General features: G+C 42.7%; 1 protein-coding gene across 1 annotated transcript in view; it reads left to right on the forward strand.

The window, feature by feature from the left end:
- The window catches only part of lipf (lipase, gastric), a 22,786-nt gene extending 5,576 nt beyond the window's left edge, over positions 1-17,210 (forward strand). Inside the window, exons 2-11 of the mRNA XM_038299746.1 lie at positions 5,954-6,082; positions 6,553-6,664; positions 6,785-6,983; positions 8,122-8,231; positions 8,308-8,444; positions 8,664-8,810; positions 9,020-9,091; positions 9,811-9,879; positions 16,386-16,496; positions 16,698-17,210. Coding sequence (XP_038155674.1) covers positions 5,957-6,082; positions 6,553-6,664; positions 6,785-6,983; positions 8,122-8,231; positions 8,308-8,444; positions 8,664-8,810; positions 9,020-9,091; positions 9,811-9,879; positions 16,386-16,496; positions 16,698-16,820 — 1,206 coding nt within the window. The 5' untranslated portion in view covers positions 5,954-5,956 and the 3' untranslated portion in view covers positions 16,821-17,210. The remainder of the gene's footprint in view (positions 1-5,953; positions 6,083-6,552; positions 6,665-6,784; positions 6,984-8,121; positions 8,232-8,307; positions 8,445-8,663; positions 8,811-9,019; positions 9,092-9,810; positions 9,880-16,385; positions 16,497-16,697) is intronic.
- The last annotated feature ends 3,155 nt before the right edge of the window (positions 17,211-20,365 follow it).

The following is a 20,365-nucleotide window of genomic DNA, read 5'->3' on the forward strand; positions in this document are numbered from 1 at the left end:
ATGGGAATGTGGCAGATAATTAATTGAGATATTACTGATCTTGCTGGATTTTATTCTGCTTTACTTCCATAAATTGCAGGATCTTCTTTACTTTAACTTTGCCAGAAGATTTAAACTTTAAAAGCCTTGCCCTCATAATTTGCAAGTTAATTTATTTATAAAGAAAATATAAACGCTGCTTAAGCTAATTCAAATGAAATTAAAGGTAAAATAAGTAGCCAACCTTATCCCTGTCTGTAACCTACTAACACGGTAAGGAAAGCATCAGATGAGCTACCTGAGAAACTAACGTTACGTTTCCCCACTTTAAAACCAAACAAACATGGTGCTTCCGTGCCATGTTCATTTCTTTTGAAAAAAGTTGCATGTTATCACTTTTTTCGCTTTACAAAGCGCAGGCTATTTTAATTATTGTGATCAATTTGCGCCATCAATCCCGGTGCATGCGCGCTTCATTTGCAGTCTGGACGCTGAGGCTGACTGCAGCGCTGAGAGGGACTCCTGCGGGAAAACGCGGTTGGGGTGGGGGAGGCGCCCCACGGCAGAGTAGGAACGATACATGCTTTCACGTAAGAGTCTCCAAAAGCCGCCAGTGACACCGTAAAAAGTCACCAGATTTGTCGCTAGAACGCTTTTTAAAAAAATAGTCGCTGGAGGGGTCTGAAAAGTCGCTGAGTTGGCAACACTGCACCTGCGGTGCTGACTCGCTCTGCCTTTTTTTTTTTTTTCTTCCTCTTTCAGTCAAGAGGCAGTGATGACGGCGCGGCGGATGACGCAATAATCGCGCGACACAACTAATCGATGATGAAATTCGTTGCCAACGCTTTTAAAAGTCGATTTTTATCGATTTTATCGATTCGTTGTTGCAGCCCTAATATATGTGTATATATGTATATATATATGTGTGTGTGTGTGTGTGTGTGTGTGTGTGTGTGTGTGTGTGTGTGTGTGTGTGTGTGTGTGTGTGTGTGTGTGTGTGTATATATATGTATGTATGTATGTATGTATGTGTGTGTATATATATATATATATATATATATATATATATATATATATATATATGTATATATATATGTATAAAGGGATGGAACGGTTTATGAAAACCGTCCGACCCGTTCGGTTCGACTGTCTCAGTTCGGTTCGCGTGTGTTGCGTTCTGTTCATGCGCTGCTCCTTTTTCTCATAGGCGAAGCGATTATACTCCAGAGCAGAAGGTGGCGGTACTGCGACCAAAGCCAACCACCAGTAGTAAACAAGAAGAAGAAGAAGAAGAAGCGAAGCAGCGTAGCCGGGTGTAGCAGAAAAAAATCAGTCGTTGTGGAGAATTGTGTGGGTATGGCGAGTGGGAAAGAACAGGAGTTGGAAGACACGCCAGCAGCACTTTATAGGTCTGCTGTATGGGACCGCTTTGCATTTAGAGTGACCTACGATGACGGCGGAAAGAAAGTTGTGGATAAAAGTGCAACAGTGTGCAAGCATTGTGCAACACGTTTGGTTTATGCTAACAGCAACACGACCAACATGTCAGGCTAACCCCGAAATCCCACATACTCCGTCAGCACTCCGCCCCGCTGCGCTCCAGACCGCCTGCACAAAGCAAAGCCTACAGCCTCCACTGTGGCTCCTGTCCGCTCCGCTCTGAGTTCCTTGGAGATCGTAGAGGGCATGCGCGAGATGATTAAATTCAAAGCAGCAAAACATGATCCATGGTTTCCGCGGATCATTAAAAATAATTGCAATTCATTAATTTTTTGGGATTTTTTTCATTAATTTCATTAATTTTTATGGGATTTCAGGGTAACAATCAACATATATCGAACCAAACAGAAAACCGTGACCACGAAACCGTGAACCGAACAGAACCGTGGATTTTGTGAACCGTTCCACCCCATATATATATATATATATATATATATATATAATATAACTATTTTCTCACCCCTCGTGGGGTGTTAGGTGTTATCCTCAAGCTCGAATCCCCTACCAGAGGCCTGGGAGTTTGAGGGTTCTGCGCAGTATCTTAGCTGTTCCCAGGACTGCACTCTTCTGGACAGAGACCTCTGATGTTTTACCTGGGATCTGCTGCAGCCACTCTCCCAGTTTGGGGGTCACAGCCCCCAGTGCTCCAATTACCACTGGCACCACTGCTGCTCTTACTTTCCACATCTTTTCTAGCTCCTCTTTCAGCCCTTGGTATTTCTCAAGCTTCTCGTGTTCTTTTTTCTTGATGTTGCTGTCGCTTGGGATTGCCACATCTATCACTACTGCCTTCTTCTGCCGTTTGTTGATCAACACGATGTCTGGTTGGTTAGCCATCACCTGTTTGTCAGTCTGGATCTTGAAGTCCCATAGGACCTTAGCTCGGTCATTCTCAACTACCTTAGGAGGTGTCTTCCATTTTGACCTTAGGACTTCCAGCCCATACTCATGGCAGATGTTCCTGTACACTATGACAGCTACCTGGTTATGGCGTTCCATGTGTGCAATTTCTGCCTGCATTTTATATCCTGCTATTATGTGCTGTATTGTTTCAGAGGCATCTTTGCACAGTCTGCACTGGGGGTCCTTCTTGGTGTGGTAGACCCCGGCTTCTATTGATCTTGTACTGAGGGCCTGTTCTTGTGCTGCCATGATTAGTGCCTCTGTGCTGTCCGTCAGTCCAGCCTTTTCCAGCCACTGGTAGGATTTTTAGATATCAGCCACTTCCTCTATTTGTCTGTGAAACACGGCATGCACCACTTTTTCCCTCCATGATGGTTCTCCTTCATCTTGTCCTCACTTTCGGTTTTCTCCTGCCTGAGGTATTCACCAAGTCATTTGTCTTTGGGGGCCATCTTCCTGATGTACTCCTGGATCTTAGTTGTTTCATCCTGGACAGTGGTCTTAACACTCACTAACCCTCGGCCTCCCTCGCTACGCTTGGTATACAGTCTCGGGGTGCTGGATTTGGGGTGAAACCTGCCATGCATTGTGAGGAGCTTTCTTGTCTTGACGTCAGTGGCCTCTATCTCCTCCTTTGGCCAGTTTATTATACCAGCGGGGTATCTGATGACTGGCAGGGCATATGTGTTGATGGCTTGGATCTTGTTTTTCCCATTCAGCTGTCTTTTCAGGACCTTTCCTTACTCTTTGTAGGTATTTAGCTGTGGCGGTCTTTCTTGCTATCTCCTCATGGTTTCCGTTAGCCTGTGGCACCCCAAGGTATTCGTAGCTGTCCTGAACATCTGTAATGTGGCCTTCTGGTAGTTCAACCCCCTTGGTTCTGATCATCTTCCCCCTCTTTGAGACCATGGACCGCACTTGTCCAGTCCGAATGACATTCCAATGTCGTTGCTGTAGATCCTGGTAGTGTGGAACAGTGAGTCGATGTCTCGCTCACTCCTGGCATACAGCTTGATGTCATCCATGTAGAGGAGGTGACTAGGGGTGGGTATTGCCAAAGAAGTCACGATTCGATTCGAATCACGATTCACAGGCCACGATGCGATTCTATCACTATGCATCACGATACTTGAATTATTGCGATGCATTGCCATATTTTCTCCTCCATGTTTTGTTTTTGAATGACTCGGCATAGTATCCCACGGCCGAAAATGCTTGTGACACAAGGCAGCGTGCGTCAACACATTTGCAGCAACATCTACTGGACTGGAAGTGGTATTGCACTTGTTTTTGGCTGATGTTCGCCAACCATTCATGCAATTTTATTTATTCATTTTTTAAAATTAATAATCGATTCTTGGCATCAAGAATCGATTCAGTAGATCACGAAAATTAGAATCACGATGCATCATCATCACGATTATTTTGCACACCCCTATGACTGATGATTGTTCCGCTTCGGAATTGGTATCTGTAGCCAGTCTTTGTGATGATCTGGCTGAGAGGGTTCAGGCCTATGTAGAACAGCAGTGGGGATAGTGCATCGCCCTGGTATAGGCCGCACTTTAATGGTGACTTGTGCAATTGGCTTTGTGTTGGCTTACAGACTGGTTTTCCACAGCTTCATTGAGTTCTTGATGAAGGCTATTAGAGTCCTGTTGATCTTGTACATTTCCAAGCATTCCAGTATCCATGTATGTGGCATTGAGTCATAGGCTTTCTTATAGTCAATCCAGGCAGTGCACAGATTTGTCTGCCGGGTCTTACAGTCTCGAGTGAGTGCCCTATCCACCAGTAGCTGGTGCTTGGCTCCTCTGGTGTTACTGCCCATTCCCTTCTGGGAAGGGTGCATGTATTGAGCCATGTGCCTACTCATCTTAGCCACTATGATGCCTGACAGGAGCTTCCATGTTGTACATAGGCAAGTTATTGGCCGGTAGTTGGATGGGATCGTTCCCTTCTGGGGATCCTTCATGATCAGAATTGTCCGTTCTTGGGTTAACCTTTCTGGATGAATCCCATCCATCAGCAGTTAGTTCATTTGTGCTACAAGGCCTGCATGAAGTGTGATTTGTTTTTTCAGCCAGTAGGTGTGGATCATGTCAGGGCCTGGTGCTGCCTGGTACCTGCCGCTCTTTCTTGGACGCCTGCCGTTGTAACGTTTACTGGTTCTTGTTCTGGGAGATTGCTGTGATCTGTTCTTAGATCTTCTAGCCACTGAGCATTGGTGTTGTGGGATGCCTCCTTCTCCCATATGTTCCTCCAGTACTGTTCAGTCTCAGCCCTGGGTGGATCTGATCTTGAATTACCTGCTACTGTGAGTACACTTTGGATGGGTTGTTGGAGAACATCTGGTTTATTCTCCTGGCTTCTGCTACTCCCTTGTATCTCTTTAGGCGGGTGGCCAGGGCATTAGTCTTTGTTTGGCAGTTTCTAGAGCCTCGACAGCTTGTTGTACTTAGGTAACCTCTTCCCTACACCTTTCTGCAGGTCTGAGAGTTGACTAACCTCTCTTCGTGTTGCCTTGATCTTGGCTTCCAGCCTTCTTCTCCATGGGGGCTCTGCTTTGTGGCCTGTGGTGTTTATCTTATGGCCAAGCATCTCTAGGATCACTGTAGCTGTGGCGTAGGTCAGCTCATTGGTCTCAGTTATGTCTTTAGTAGGGATAGTATGTAGTGCTGCATTTACATCTAGAAGACTTTCAGAGGGGACTCTCTCAGTTAGCCTTGGCAGTCTTGGTCGTCGTACTAGGGGTCGAGTTTGGTTATGATCTGCAGTCGTAGGTCAGCCGCCCTTACGTTTAGTGGGCTTGTTGTTGTTGTTATTAGGGCTTGGGACCCAATCTCTGAGTGTTGGGATGATGATGATATCTTCCTATTGACCTGTTGTCCTGACTCCCCCTTCCCGCAGCATGTCAGTTGTACCTCATCAATTTCTAGTTGTGATAGGAGCTGCCGTTTGCGGATGTTAGAACACTGAGTTAGGAGTTGTTTCTTTGTCAGTGTCGATGATGGATTTTGAAGCATCCACATATCCCATAATCTCTGCATGTAACCTTTCTCACTGGGGTTGCTTGTATAGTAGCATTTCATCCGTTCCAAGTTTTCTGCTCTAGTCCATGTATGTCGTGTTCCAGTAGCCTATTTGTCATCAAGTTGCCCAGGTTCTCTAGAAACTGACGCGGACCTTGTTAACCCGGGCGACGTCCGAGCCGGTATTTCTCTTGTGTGTGTGTGTGTGTATATATATATATATATCTCGCAATGTTAGAGAATCTTTTTTTAAAATCTGTGTCCAGATTTTAATCGAGATCATCACCAAAACTTAATGGATTGTTCCTTGTCATGAGGGACACCTCTGATAAAAGATTCATTAAAATCTGTCCATTTTGTAGTATTTCTGTACACAGACACACAAACTCTGTTAAAAACATAACCTCCTCGCCAGAGGTTCAACAATGAGCCTATTATAAACCTTGTTAAACAGGACAGAACTGTTATAAACAGTAAGTTTAGAAGTTTAACAGATTTTTGTCCTGGTCCTTGAACGCAGCACTGTCATTCTGTTTCAGATCATGAAGTGCGTGTGGATGTGTGCGTTGTTCCTGTTCACTCTCATCCATGGCGGTTGGACCATCGGTGATCAGCGCTGGTCTAATGAACCCCACCACAGGCTTGACCCCGAGGTCGACATGAACATTGTGAGAACGCTACAGGTTTCCTACCTTCAGGTGGTCTGTGTTCTGCAGGAAGTCGTAGACAAAATCTCCAGGTGGTTCTGGTCCAAAGCAGGAAGCAGATTCCTGAGTTTTAATGAAATCATAGCAGAAACTGATGGAAGATATTTAGTTGAAATACAAAATCCCCAATCTGTTTTTAACAAAAATAAAATCATCTTTTCTGATGGAGTATTTAAATCAATATTTTTCTTTTTTTTAATAAAACTAGCTAACCTACTTTAAAAGTATCAACACAGTTATTTAAATTACATTTACACCTTGGGTGACCTTCGGGAAGGAAGGGTCCTGTGAAATCAGGGTCACCAAACACTTCATCACTCATGATGTCTGTGGGCAGCAAGACAAATCTTATGTATGACCTACCAGGAGGGGGGGCACTGAGTTGGGATAATTCCTGCAGGTTTTTGAGTTGTTGTCCGTCTGCCACTCAGACACAGATCATTCGGCGGTGGGGTTACCCTGCAGAGGAGCATGAGGTCGTGACAGAGGATGGCTACATCCTGACAGTCAACAGGATCCCTCATGGACTCAGACACTCTGCAGGTGGTTTTCTAATTCTATTCCAGTTTTTTGTAGTTGTTTTTTCTTACACCAGTACGCTGATAAAGATTAGGGAGATCGAACACCCGTGGCTCAAACCGGTTCTTTATGTCCATCCTGCAGGTCCGAGGTCAGCTGTCTTCCTGCAGCACGGACTACTGGCTGCTGGCAGTAACTGGATCACCAACCCTCCCGACTCCAGTTTGGGCTATGTGTTGGCAGATGCCGGCTACGATGTATGGATCGGGAACAGCAGAGGGAACACCTGGTCCAGGAAACATAAGACTCTGAATCCAGACTCTGAGGACTACTGGAGGTTCAGGTGAGAACTGAGACACACTGTTGTTTAAACATGTGTTTGATGAAAAAATTTAAACATTATTAATCAGTCCTCAGAGCATCCAGTTATTCAGAATGAAGGAAAATTCTGAGCTAAGCTAACTACACTTTCTACTGGATCATACTGGAGCATCTTTGGTCAGGTTTTGGATCAGTTCACACGGTCCTGCATCAAATTTGGTCTGATGATTCTGGATCAACACCTTTGTTTAAAGATGTTCAAGCTCCGCTTGTTTTTCAGTTTAGTCCTGTTTCTTTGACTGTGAAAAACTGCATGTGCTCTCTTTCATCCTCTGACACCTTTTGTATGTCGGCTTCAGCAGATGGCCGCTTACACTGAGCCTGGTTCTGCTGGAGGTTTCTTCCTATTAAAAGGGAGTTTTTCCTCTCCACTGTCGTTACAAGCATGCTTAGTGTGAGGGATCACCTTTGAGTCAATGAGTAGATGCAATCATCTGGTTTTCCTTAACTTTGAACCAATCTGCAGTGTGATCTGGTGGAATTGTCTCTGTAAATTGCCTTAATGTGACATGTTTGGAACTGGTGCTATAAAAATAAACTGCGTTAAATGAATTGAGGTTACTCTAGAAAACAGAATTCTGAAAAGATTATTTAAAAACGTGTTTTCGCGTTTTATGTCTTTACAAAAAAGAATCAAATGTTTAAACTTTTTTGATACTGGATTTTGGAATTTTCTTTGTTAATTTCACACTTCACTTAGAGGTGCTAACAGGCTTAGCCGCAGTAGGCTACTTCCTTGTCTACCCCCTGAACACATGCACAGTATCTTACCTTCTTTGTTATTGTAAATATACCCATAAGGCTTTTTTGCTAACAAATTGAACATAAACACATAAACTAGTACTACGCCAGCAGAACGGGATCATTTTTCTAAAATTATTTTTTTGTGTAATTAGCGTGAGCTACTACTGTATGAAATAAAAAATGACCATTTTAAGATCAGGTAAGTCTGGGATTCTGGGATTTGGATCACATGGCAACAGAACACATTGTTCTAGAAAATATATAGAATAATACCTATATTTTGTGCTTAAAAATGTCATTCTGACACATATAGTTCTGGAACAGTCTGAATGTGACCGCCCTCTGTGTTCCTGCAGCTATGATGAAATGGCTCTGAAGGATCTCCCTGCCGTTATCAACCATGTTCTGAAGGTGACGGGACAGGAAAAGATCTTTTACATCGGACACTCCCAAGGAACCACCATTGGTACCAGTCCTGCTCCGCCTTTCTGTCTGCTACACACTGACTTCCTGTAAAGGCTAATGTCCGTCCTATTTCCCAGCATTCATAGCGTTCTCCAAGCTGCCTGAGCTGGCAAGTAAGATTCGGCTATTCTTGGGATTGGCTCCTGTAGCGACCGTGGCGTTCACCGGCAGTCCTATGACCAAACTCTCTGTCCTGCCAGATTTTCTGATCTGGGTAAGAATCATGGTGCCATCAAAACAGAGCATTCAGATCACCGGTAGCAGCAGCCAGTTTCTTTATAACGTGGAAAATCTGAGGCGTTGCTTGTTAAAAAGACCAAGAACACGAGTTAACAGGCAGTTATTTGTATTTTTAGTCAGTTATCCATAATTCTGATTTCCTCTTGTACTACTGATGAACCTGCTTTTCTTTGTGTTCATCGTCTCCCTGCAGGACCTGTTTGGAAAGCGGGACTTCCTGCCACAGAGCCAATACATCAAATGGTTGGCTGAACATGTGTGTGCAAAGAAGTTACTGAGCGAGCTGTGTGGAAACCTCTTCTTCGTCCTCTGCGGCTTTGATGAGAAAAACCTTAACATGGTCCGTACCTCTGACCCTGGTTCCTAAAGAAGATCAGAGCTCAGTCATGTCCTCCTGCTACCAACAGAGTTTCATTTGAAGACCTTTAGTTTTTTGTCCGTCAGAAAACAGAAGCTCTGTCAATTTGGCTGGTTTTATTTGTGTAACTGATCAGTTTGTGGTTGAAGTTCAGGTTTTTGTACTGAGGAGGATTTCCTGATGTGTTTCAGACTCGGACTCCAGTCTACACCACTCACTGCCCTGCTGGGACGTCTGTCCAAAACATGGTCCATTGGGCGCAGGTACCTGTTCCTCTCATTGTGTAGCTTTAAGCTATTAGATGGATGAGCAGCAGTAATCAATACGGCTGGGTATTTTCGCCAAAGTCCTGAATTGATTCGATTTTGATTCATACAGTTCTAAATCGATTAATTTGGATTCTATCTGTTTTTACAATAGTGAAAGTGGTTCAACTGTGTTTCAAAATACTCATGTATTTTGTTTTTTCCTGTCACATTAAACTCGGACAGTTTAAACATGAGATGTGAACAAAACTGTCTAAAAAGTGCAAACTTGTTTGTGAAAAGTGAAAAAGTGAAGCCTCACATTAGCAAGCAGATGTGACACAGCAGACATGCATGAGCTGCATTATCTTCAATGCACAAACCATACTTGCAGCGTTCTCTGTAACAACTACAGGGTGTTTGCTGGTCAGCCCCCATTTGTTAATGTCTTCAGTCAACCTATTGGCTATATTTGCAGCTGTCTGAAACAATCTTGAGTGCATCTTTCCTGTTTATTTGAATGTGAATGTCACGTGGGTCACTATAAAATGAATCGATCTCATTCCCTAGACATTGATTTTGCAAAAATGTAAAGGAATCTATTCAAAATCGATTAAATCGATTTTTTTACCCAGCCCTAGTAATGAACTCGGTTGCTCGCAGTTTATATGATTGATGTTTCTCTGATGGCATCTCTGAACCCAGAGCTGATGGAAAGTTCTTCCTGCTGTTTACAGGCTGTTCATAAAGGGAGACTGATGGCCTTTGACTTTGGACCAGAAGGAAACATGAGGCACTACAACCAGGTGAGTTTGAAACAGGCTCTAGTAAGACTGGGAAACATCTGAGTTCAGCTGGATCCAGGTCATAGTTCATTCTTGAGACCGTCAATTTCCTCCTGGGCTCTCATGGCCTCTTTGCACTAGTAAATGGTAAATGGCATGTACTTATATAGCGCCTTTTTTCAAGTCAGGTAACTTGACCAAAGCGCTTTACACTACATTCCTTCAACCATTCACGCACACACTCACACACTGATGGTGGCAAGCTACATTGTAGACACAGCTGCCCTGGGGCTCACTGACAGAAGCGGGGTTGCCGTACACTGGCGCCACCGGGCCCTCTGACCACCATCAGTAGACAATGCAGGTGAAGTGTCTTGCCCAAGGACACAACGACAATGAAAGTCGGAGCCAGGGCTTGAACCGCCAATCCTTCGATTTCAGGGCAAACTCCTACATCGCCACTACAACGCCACTGTCGCTACTCAGCCTGGCTCTGCTCTACTCGCGTTAGCGTTTCATAATGGTTTTGTTCTCTAGTTGCTCTAGTTAAATCTGAACTGCCATTTCTGAGGAGAACCCAGAACAGAGAAGGACCGTTTTCTGGTCCTGACTGAAGATAAAAGCATTGAATGAAACAATGTTTGAACATTTTTCTGCTTGGATGCGGATGTTAGAGGAATCTTCAGGTATTTATGGAGTTGTCTGAAAGGATGTCTGGCACACGGTTCCTTCCTGCCTGCTTCTATGCTTATTTTTCATTTATTCTACTAATTTAGATACATTGAACTTAATAATCGTTTCTTGAACTCTAGCCAGAGTAGAAAAAGAAGTGGGAGGCCGCGTTGCACAACTGAGCAAGAAGAGAAGTACATCAGAGTCTCTAGTTTGAGAAACAGACGCCTCACAGGTCCCCAACTGGCATCTTCATTAAATAGTACCCGCACCGCAGTTTGTGCTGTCCTCTGAAGGGAGTAGTACAAACCGTTGTAGGAAATCTTCAATTTCTTAGCAATTTCTCACATGGAATAGCCTTCTATCCTAAGAACAAGAATAGACTGTAGAGTTTCAGATGAAAGTTCTCTTTTTCTGGCCATTTTAGCGTTTAATTGACCCCACAAATGTGATGCTCCAGAAACTCAATCTGCTCAAAGGAAGGTCAGTTTTGCAGCTTCTGTAACAAGCTAAAAACAAGCTAAACTGTTTTCAGATGTGTGAACATGATTGCACAAGGGCTTTCTAATCATCAATTAGCCTTCTGAACCAATGAGCAAACACATTGTACCATTAGAACACTGGAGTTATAGTTGCTGGAAATGGGCCTCTATACACCAATGTAGATATTGCACCAAAAACCAGACATTTGGAACTAGAATAGTCATTTACCATATTAACAATGTATAGAGTGTATTTCTCTAAAGTTAAGACTAGTTTAAAGTTATCTTCTTCTAGAAGATGTAAATGCAGCGCTACGTACTATCCCTACTAAAGACATAACTGAGACCAATGAGCTGATCTACGCCACAGCTACAGTGATCCTAGAGATGCTTGGCTATAAGATAAACACCACAGGCCACAAAGCAGAGCACTAACCCCCATGGAGGAGAAGGCTGGAAGCCAAGATCAAGACAACACGAAGAGAGGTTAGCAAGCTCTCAGACCTGCAGAAAGGTGTAGGGAAGAGGTTACCTAAGTACAACAAGCTGTCAATTCCTGAGGCTCTTGAAACTGCCAAACAAAGACTAATGCCCTGGTCACCCACCTGAAGAGATACAAGGGAGAAGCAGAAGCCAGGAGAATAAACCAGATGTTCTCCACCAACCCATCCAAAGTGTACTCACAGTAGCAGGGTAATTCAAGATCAGATCCACCCAGGGCTGAGACTGAACAGTACTGGAGGAACATATGGGAGAAGGAGGCATCCCACAACACCAATGCTCAGTGGCTAGAAGATCTAAGAACAGATCACAGCAATCTCCCAGAACAAGAACCAGTAACCGTTACAACAGCAGATGTCCAAGAAGAGCGGCAGGTTTGAAGAGCTGGACAGCACCAGGCCCTGACATGATCCACACCTACTGGCTGAAAAAACTAACCGCACTTCATGCACGCCTTGCAGCACAAATGAACCAACTGCTGATGGATGGGATTCATCCAGAATGGTTAACCCAAGGATGGACAATCCTGGTCATGAAGGATCCCCAGAAGGGAACAACCCCATCCAACTACCGGCCAATAACTTGCCTCTGTACAACATGGAAGCTCCTGTCAGGCATCATAGTGGCTAAGATGAGTAGGTACATGGCTCAATACATGCACCCTTCCCAGAAGGGAATAGGCAGTAACACCAGAGGAGCCAAGCACCAGCTACTAGTGGATAGAGCAGTCACTCAAGACTGTATGACCCGGCAGACAAATCTGTGCACTGCCTGGATTGACTAAAAAAGCCTATGACTCAATGCCACATACATGGATACTGGAATGCTTGGAAATGTACAAGATCAACAGGACTCTATTAGCCTTCATCAAGAACTCAATGAAGCTGTGGAAAACAAGTCTGGAAGCCAATGCAAAGCCAATTGCACAAGTCACCATCAAGTGCGGCATATACCAAGGCGATGCACTATCCCCACTGCTGTTCTGCATAGGCCTGAACCCTCTCAGCCAGATCATCACAAAGACTGGCTATGGATACCAATTCTGAAGCGGAACAATCATCAGTCACCTCCTCTACATGGATGACATCAAGCTGTATGCCAGGTGTGATCACTGATCCACACTACCAGGATCTACAGCAACGACATTTGAATGTCATTCGGACTGGACAAGTGCGGTTGTATGGTCTCAAAGAGAGGGAAGATGATCAGAACCGAGAGGGCCACATTACAGATGTTCAGGACAGCTACGAATACCTTGGGGAGCCACAGGCTAACGGAAACCACGAGGAGATAGCAAGAAAGACTGCCACAGCTAAATACCTACAAAGAGTAAGGCAGGTCCCGAAAAGTCAGCTGAATGGAAAAAACAAGATCCAAGCATTCAACACATATGCCCTGCCAGTCATCAGATACCCCGCTGGTATAATAAACTGGCCAAAGGAGGAGATAGAGGCCACTGACGTCAAGACAAGAAAGCTCCTCACAATGCATGGCAGGTTTCACCCCAAATCCAGCACCCCGAGACTGTATACCAAGCGTAGCGAGGGAGGCCGAGGGCTAGTGAGTGTTAAGACCACTGTCCAGGATGAAACAACTAAGATCCAGGAGTACATCAGGAAGATGGCCCCCAAAGACAAATGACTTTGCGAATACCTCAGGCAGGAGAAAACCGAAAGTGAGGACAAGATGAAGGAGAACCATCATGGAGGGACAAGCCGCTGCACGGCGTGTACCACAGACAAATAGAAGAAGTGGCTGATATCTAAAAATCCTACCAGTGGCTGGAAAAGGCTGGACTGAAGGACAGCACAGAGGCACTAATCATGGCAGCACAAGAACAGGCACTCAGTACAAGATCAATAGAGGCCGGGGTCTACCACACCAGGCAGGACCCCCGATGCAGACTGTGCAAAGATGCCTCTGAAACAATACAGCACATAACAGCAGGGTGTAAAATGCAGGCAGGAATTGCACACATGGAACGCCACAACCAGGTAGCTGTCATAGTGTACAGGAACATCTGCCATGAGTATGGGCTGGAAGTCCCAAGGTCAAAATGGAAGACACCTCCTAAGGTAGTTGAGAATGACCGAGCTAAGATCCTATGGGACTTCAAGATCCAGACTGACAAACAGGTGATGGCTAACCAACCAGACATCGCGTTGATCGACAAACAGCAGAAGAAGGCAGTAGTGATAGATGTGGCAATCCCAAGCGACAGCAACATCAAGAAAAAAGAACACGAGAAGCTTGAGAAATACCAAGGGCTGAAAGAGGAGCTAGAAAAGATGTGGAAAGTAAGAGCAGCAGTGGTGCCAGTGGTAATTGGAGCACCGGGGGCTGTGACCCCCTAACTGGGAGAGTGGCTGCAGCAGATCCCAGGTAAAACATCAGAGGTCTCTGTCCAGAAGAGCGCAGTCCTGGGAACAGCTAAGATACTGCGCAGAACCCTCAAACTCCCAGGCCTCTGGTAGAGGACCCCAGCTTGAGGATGACACATACCACCCCACGAGGGGTGAGAAAACAGTTTTTTTTTTTATATATATATGTGTGTGTATATATAAGTCATGGGTACTTGTTGATGGCATTAAGATTATTTCTAAGAGCATTAAAAGAGAATTAAAAAGCATTAAATAAGAGTTACTCATTCATGTATAAACCCTGATGCCACTGAGCACGTCAGAACATACAGGTGCTGGTCATAAAATTAGAATATCATGAAAAAGTAGATTGATTTCAGTAATTCCATTTAAAAAGTGAAACTTGTATATTATATTCATACATTACATACAAACTCATATATTTCAGATGTTTATTTTGTTTAATTTTGATGATTACAAATGACAACAAATGAAAATCTCAAATTCATCATATCAGAAAATTAGAATATTGTGAAAAGGTTCAAAATTGATGGCCCCTGGTGCCACACTCTAATCAGCTAATTAACTCAAACCACCTGCAAAAGCCTTTAAATGGTCTTTCAGTCTAGTTCTATAGGCTACACAATCATGGGGAAGACTGCTGACTTGACAGTTGTCCAAAAGACGACCATCGACACCTTGCACAAGGAGGGCAAGACACAAAAGGTCATCGCTAAAGAGGCTGGCTGTTCACAGAGCTCAGTGTCCAAGCACATTAATAGAGAGGCGAAGGGAAGGAAAAGATGTGGTCGAAAAAAGTGTACAAGCAAGAGAGATAACCGCACCCTGGAGAGGATTGTGAAACAAAACCCATTCAAAAATGTGGGGGAGATTCACAAAGAGTGGACTGCAGCTGGAGTGAGTGCTTCAAGAACCACCACACACAGACGTATGAAAGACATGGGTTTCTGCTGTCGCATTCCTTGTGTCAAGCCACTCTTGAACCACAGACAGCGTCAGAAGCGTCTTGCCTGGGCTAAAGAGAAACAGGACTGGACTGCTGGTGAGTGGTCCAAAGTCATGTTCTCTGATGAAAGTAAATTTTGCATTTCCTTTGGAAATCAAGGTCCCAGAGTCTGGAGGAAAAGAAGAGAGGCACTTCATCCACGTTGCTTGAAGTCCAGTGTAAAGTTTCCACAGTCAGTGATGGTTTGGGGTGCCATGTCATCTGCTGGTGTTGGTCCATTGTGTTTTCTGAGGTCCAGGGTCAACGCAGCCACATACCAGGAAGTTTTAGAGCACTTCATGCTTCCTGCAGCTGACCAACTTTTTGGAGATGCAGATTTCATTTTCCAACAGGACTTGGCACCTGCACACAGTGCCAAAGCTACCAGTACCTGGTTGAAGGACCATGGTATCCCTGTTCTTAATTGGCCAGCAAACTCTCCTGACCTTAACCCCATAGAAAATCTATGGGGTATTGTGAAGAAGAAGATGCAATACACCAGACCCAACAATTCAGAAGAGCTAAAATTCACTATTAGAGCAACCTGGGCTATCATAACACCTGAGCAGTGCCACAGACTGATCGACTCCATGCCACGCCGCATTGCTGCAGTAATACAGGCCAAAGGAGGCCCAACTAAATACTGAGTGCTGTACATGCTCATACTTTTCATGTTCATACTTTTCAGTTGGCCAACATTTCTATAAATCCTTTGTTTTTATTGGTCTTCAGTAATATTCTAATTTTCTGATATGATGAATTTGAGATTTTCATTTGTTGTCATTTGTAATCATCAAAATTAAACAAAATAAACATCTGAAATATATGAGTCTGTATGTAATGTATGAATATAATATACAAGTTTCACTTTTTAAATGGAATTACTGAAATCAATCTACTTTTTCATGATATTCTAATTTTATGACCAGCACCTGTAGAAACGTCAGTTATTAATATAGTCCAGGTGTGGAGCTGCTGCTACCTGATTATTCTATCAATCGATTAATCTACAAAAAACTTTTATAATTTAAAATTATAAAAGTTTTTTTTAATTTAAGATTTTTAACCTTTTTCTTTTTGTTCATTACATTCTTGATTTACAGAATTATTTTACAGAATTTGAACCAGATGAAGGTCAGAAATGCTCCTTGAGGAAGACTGAACAGAGTTTATTTACAGACAAAGACATTTTCTCATCCTAATTTCAAAGTCATTCTTTTGTGCAGTTTTGGCTAAATTACTGCTCTCAGGTGGTTAGTCTTGCAGCAAATTGCCTAATTTATTATTTAAAAAACAAAATTGGTTTACTTTCAATTCAATAATCAAACGCGACTAACCGGATTGTTTAATCCCTAAGTGGCACCAGTGTCTAACCTAATCCAGGTTAAATCAGTCAATCTGAGCTCAATCTATTATCTGTTGAAGTTAATGTTTGAAGTATGACGACAGATGATTGTACTTCCTTTATTCTCTAATTTTGTCTCTTTCCACATGTTTCCTCTTCAGTCAACTCCCCCAGAGTTTCGTGTCCAAGACATGAAGGTTCCTACTGCCCTATTTTCTGGGGGACATGATACTTTGGCGGACCCGAAAGACATGGCTGTTCTTCTCACTCAGGTTGGTCCTATGTGAAGTCTTCAGCTGGACCTTCAGAATAACAGACAGAAGTTCCTCCTCACTGTAAACATCTCTGGTGTCTGTCTACCTTAATTGGTTGAAAGGCTGTTTCCTTCTTCAGGCTGTCCTCTGGTTTTGAACGATCTTCTTGTGTTGGTTCCTTATCGGCAGAGATGATGAAAAAATTCTGTCTCCCATCAGGTCTCCAACCTGGTCTACCATCAACATATTGAGCACTGGGAACATCTGGATTTCATCTGGGGGATGGATGCTCCTCAGGTTATGTTTCCATCCATTCTGAAGCTGCTGCAGCAACATCAGTAGAGACACAGAGATCATTCCTCTAGATGACCAGCAGAAGACAAGATGCCTGAGCTGAAGGTCCAGCAGCCAGGTTTTATCAGGACCCTTTGTTTTTATGTTTTTATAAGGAAGTTTAAGGTGATTGCGAATTTAGAGAGAAAAAATGGTCTCAGTTTGAGTTCAAATATGCTTTAACCCCTTTTTTAAAGACCCTCAAGGCTCCAGAACCACAAAAAAGAGAAGCAGAATTAACTTTTATGGCCCAGAACCATCAGAAGCTCTGCACAGGTTTTTATTAAACGTTCATCTGAACTGTTTTATATTCAACCCACAGAAGTTTCATTAAAGACAGACGCTCCTGTTGAGGGCAGAACCTGCAAAAGAACAGTGAGCGTTCGGTTTTCATTAAAGATGTTTCCTAGATGCTGCGGTTTGGATATTCTGTTTAAACATCCATCTTTATACCACTGAGAACTGCAACCTGCTCTGAAATAGGAAGAATCACAATGTTCATAAGCTGTGAATTAAAGCTGCTCACTTTCAAATCCAGATCTTTGTTTTTATTTGGACCAGAACCAGAATTCAGTTGCAATTGGTTCAGTTTCTTTTTCTTTGCAGTTTATTGAAAGGACAAAGATGGGGTTGTTTCTTTGACCCTTGAGTGGAATCACTATTTCAGAGACTTCCTCCTTTAAAGTGAAACCTTCAGCATAAATAGGAACAGGTCGAGCTGAAACTGCAGATCTGAGAAATTCCAAAGCTAAAAATAATTAGACGACGTGAGGAAAACGTTGGAGAACGCCCACAGAGGTATAAAACAGGCACTGCTTCCTCAAACTGAGAACAGATGTGAACTCGAGATACTGGCAGTGATCAGGTTCAAAAGATGTTTCATTCTATACAGTATGTTCAATCATACATTGTAAATATCATTTAAACAGGGAGGTGTAATGTACTGAAAGAACAGTATTACGGTATAAATTTAATTTCCACAGCTAGGCTTCAGGAAATATTTCCACCCATCACAGAACAACACTTTGGCTTTATTATACTGCAAAAAAAACAACATTGAAATATCAGTAATGGATTTAATTTCACATGTGCAGACCGATTAAATGCTAATCAATCTTAGCATTTATAAATGTAACCTTAAAGACCAACAAAGAGAAACGTAACAAATTACCAGCTATGTATAGAAATAATCTAAGTAACGTTGGATACAAGCAAGGTTGACTTAGGTTAACATCTATAAACAGATAAAGAAACTGATGTGAAATCGTTATTTCAACAATTGTAAACAGATGAAGTTTAACATTATAGTAATATTGCTTATAATAAAGACTTCAAAGATGTTACTACAAAAGCATGAGCCTAGCCTAACAGCTATGTATAAAAAATAATATAACTGATTGTAGACAGTAGGAGCAAATGTACATTTAATATATTAATACACCCCCTTTATAGAAATACACCTTGGATCTGTTATTTGTATTGATGATTTTTAGGAATGCATGATGAAAGTTTCTCTTTACAAACAACAAAAAGTAAAATATACATATTTTACATCACTCTATTACACTGTTTATATCTAAAACTTTTACAACAGTGTACATGTTGAGAAACGAAGTATGGCATCATAAATTAACTAACTTCTATAGTTCAATTTATGGTTTAAATTTGAGGCTGTGTTTTGACGGAGCATTTTCTTAGAGGATAACCAACTATTAACGGTAAGGTGAATGAGTGGATAAATACGTACTGAAGCCTCCGAGAGAACCAGCTTACCACCAAAATGGTCAGCCAAACCTTTCAACACAGTCAATTAAAGGAAAAGTCTGGTCATATATTAATATTTGAACTTACGAAAGTACTTTAAATATGAAAGAATTACAAACTGTTCAATAAATGATCAGTGTTTTTAATTAAGAGTAATTTTAATCTGAATGTGCTTTACTGGAGGCATCCATGTTTGTCAAAGAACACTACTGCCACCTACTGGTTTGTGACGTCACGGTGCGGTATCGGCTGTTGATCAAGTCCCAGTGCTGTATCTGGTGTTTGTCACAACGCGCTATTATCCAAGTCATCTTGAAAACATTCTTCTTCCAAATGTTGGCTACATATTACGTGTCTTTTCTTTGGCCAGAAGTTCCCTCATCAAGTTGGCAATCCAACGACAAACCCGTGGTGGATCATGAATCGGAAAGGGGAGATTTTTTATTCACTTTTACGCGATGTATTCTAGCATCCAGCTGCCATGCACATGGGCATTGTCAGTTTCACTATAGCTCTGGTGAATTTCAATGGTGAAGTCCTCTGGAAATCTTCAATAATTGTTGTTGATTGCAGATGTGTCTAGTAGTTCCCATTGATTTAGCTTGTAAAGCGGGGAGAATGGCGCTAGGCTTACCGCACCGTGACGTCACTGCCGGAAGATGACAGGAGTGAGGTGTTACTATATCTTGGTAAAAATGGCCACTCCTGGAATCAGTCTTTGTGTTGAAAATAATTTTTTTAATGTTTTTGACTGATTAACGCTAAATTAATTAAATCACAGCGAACGTATTAGTTTTAGGTATAGATAATGATCCTTTGATTATTCATAGTGACTTGACTTTTCCTTTAATGGTACTGGTTTTGTAACTTCTAAAAATTCACTAGTCTAGCTCAGCAAAGAAATAAATACCCTAATTTAACAAGCAAATCATTATCCTCCTTTAGCACATTACAATTAGCCTAGCTAACCTAACAAGTTTAACACAAAAACTTCAACAGATTCACATGGAAACGGCTAGCTAGGCTAATCACAGAAAGCATTACCATAGTTAGCACAGAAGTCGTTAGCCAAACTGAGATGGTGTAAAGTTAGATTTCTTATAAAAAGTTAATCACAGTTTTTGCCACCAGTTTCACCCATTTCACTCAATCTTAAACCAGAGCGGGCCACAAAGCAAACATCAGTCACATATTCAAGTCTGGAAAAGAGGGCTGCATTTAGAGGAGCCTTAACATTAGGACCAGCTTCATTACTAATGCTGCGTTCACACTGGGGGCAGCAAAATCAGCAAAATCGCGTCTGCTGCTTCATTTTTGCTGCTTGTACCAGTGAATTCTGACGCGCGTCTGAAGCAGCTTTGCTGCTCTCGCTGCGCGGTCCAAAAGTGTGTCTGACGCTCGTTGGGCGGAGCTTCACTATCCTTTCTCTGCCTTGCAGCTATATTTGCTGTGATCAGTGGGAATAAAGTAGTTTTAATATGTTTTTAAGTGAGAAAATCCACCTGAAAACTTCATCAGTGGAGTCAGTTCATCCAGATTACAATCCTGCCTCCCAATATTATTTCTGTCGGAGCCGCTCAGACCCCCACATACCAGCGGTGCGCCGACAGAAGGAATCCATTCATCAGCAGCCTCTGGCCGGGTCGCCTCCTCGCGGTTTACCGCTGTGGCTGGTAGGTGTTTTTCATCTAAATAATCCGATCTGCAGGCACCAGAATAATAAAAGCGAACATATTCTGCCGGCAGATGTATATATTTTAAGTTAATTATGCTTTAATAAACTGTTTAAG

This window comes from Cyprinodon tularosa, unplaced genomic scaffold, assembly GCF_016077235.1.
Source record: "Cyprinodon tularosa strain WSP-4 unplaced genomic scaffold, ASM1607723v1 ctg433, whole genome shotgun sequence".
Classification (NCBI taxonomy): Eukaryota; Metazoa; Chordata; class Actinopteri; order Cyprinodontiformes; family Cyprinodontidae; genus Cyprinodon; species Cyprinodon tularosa.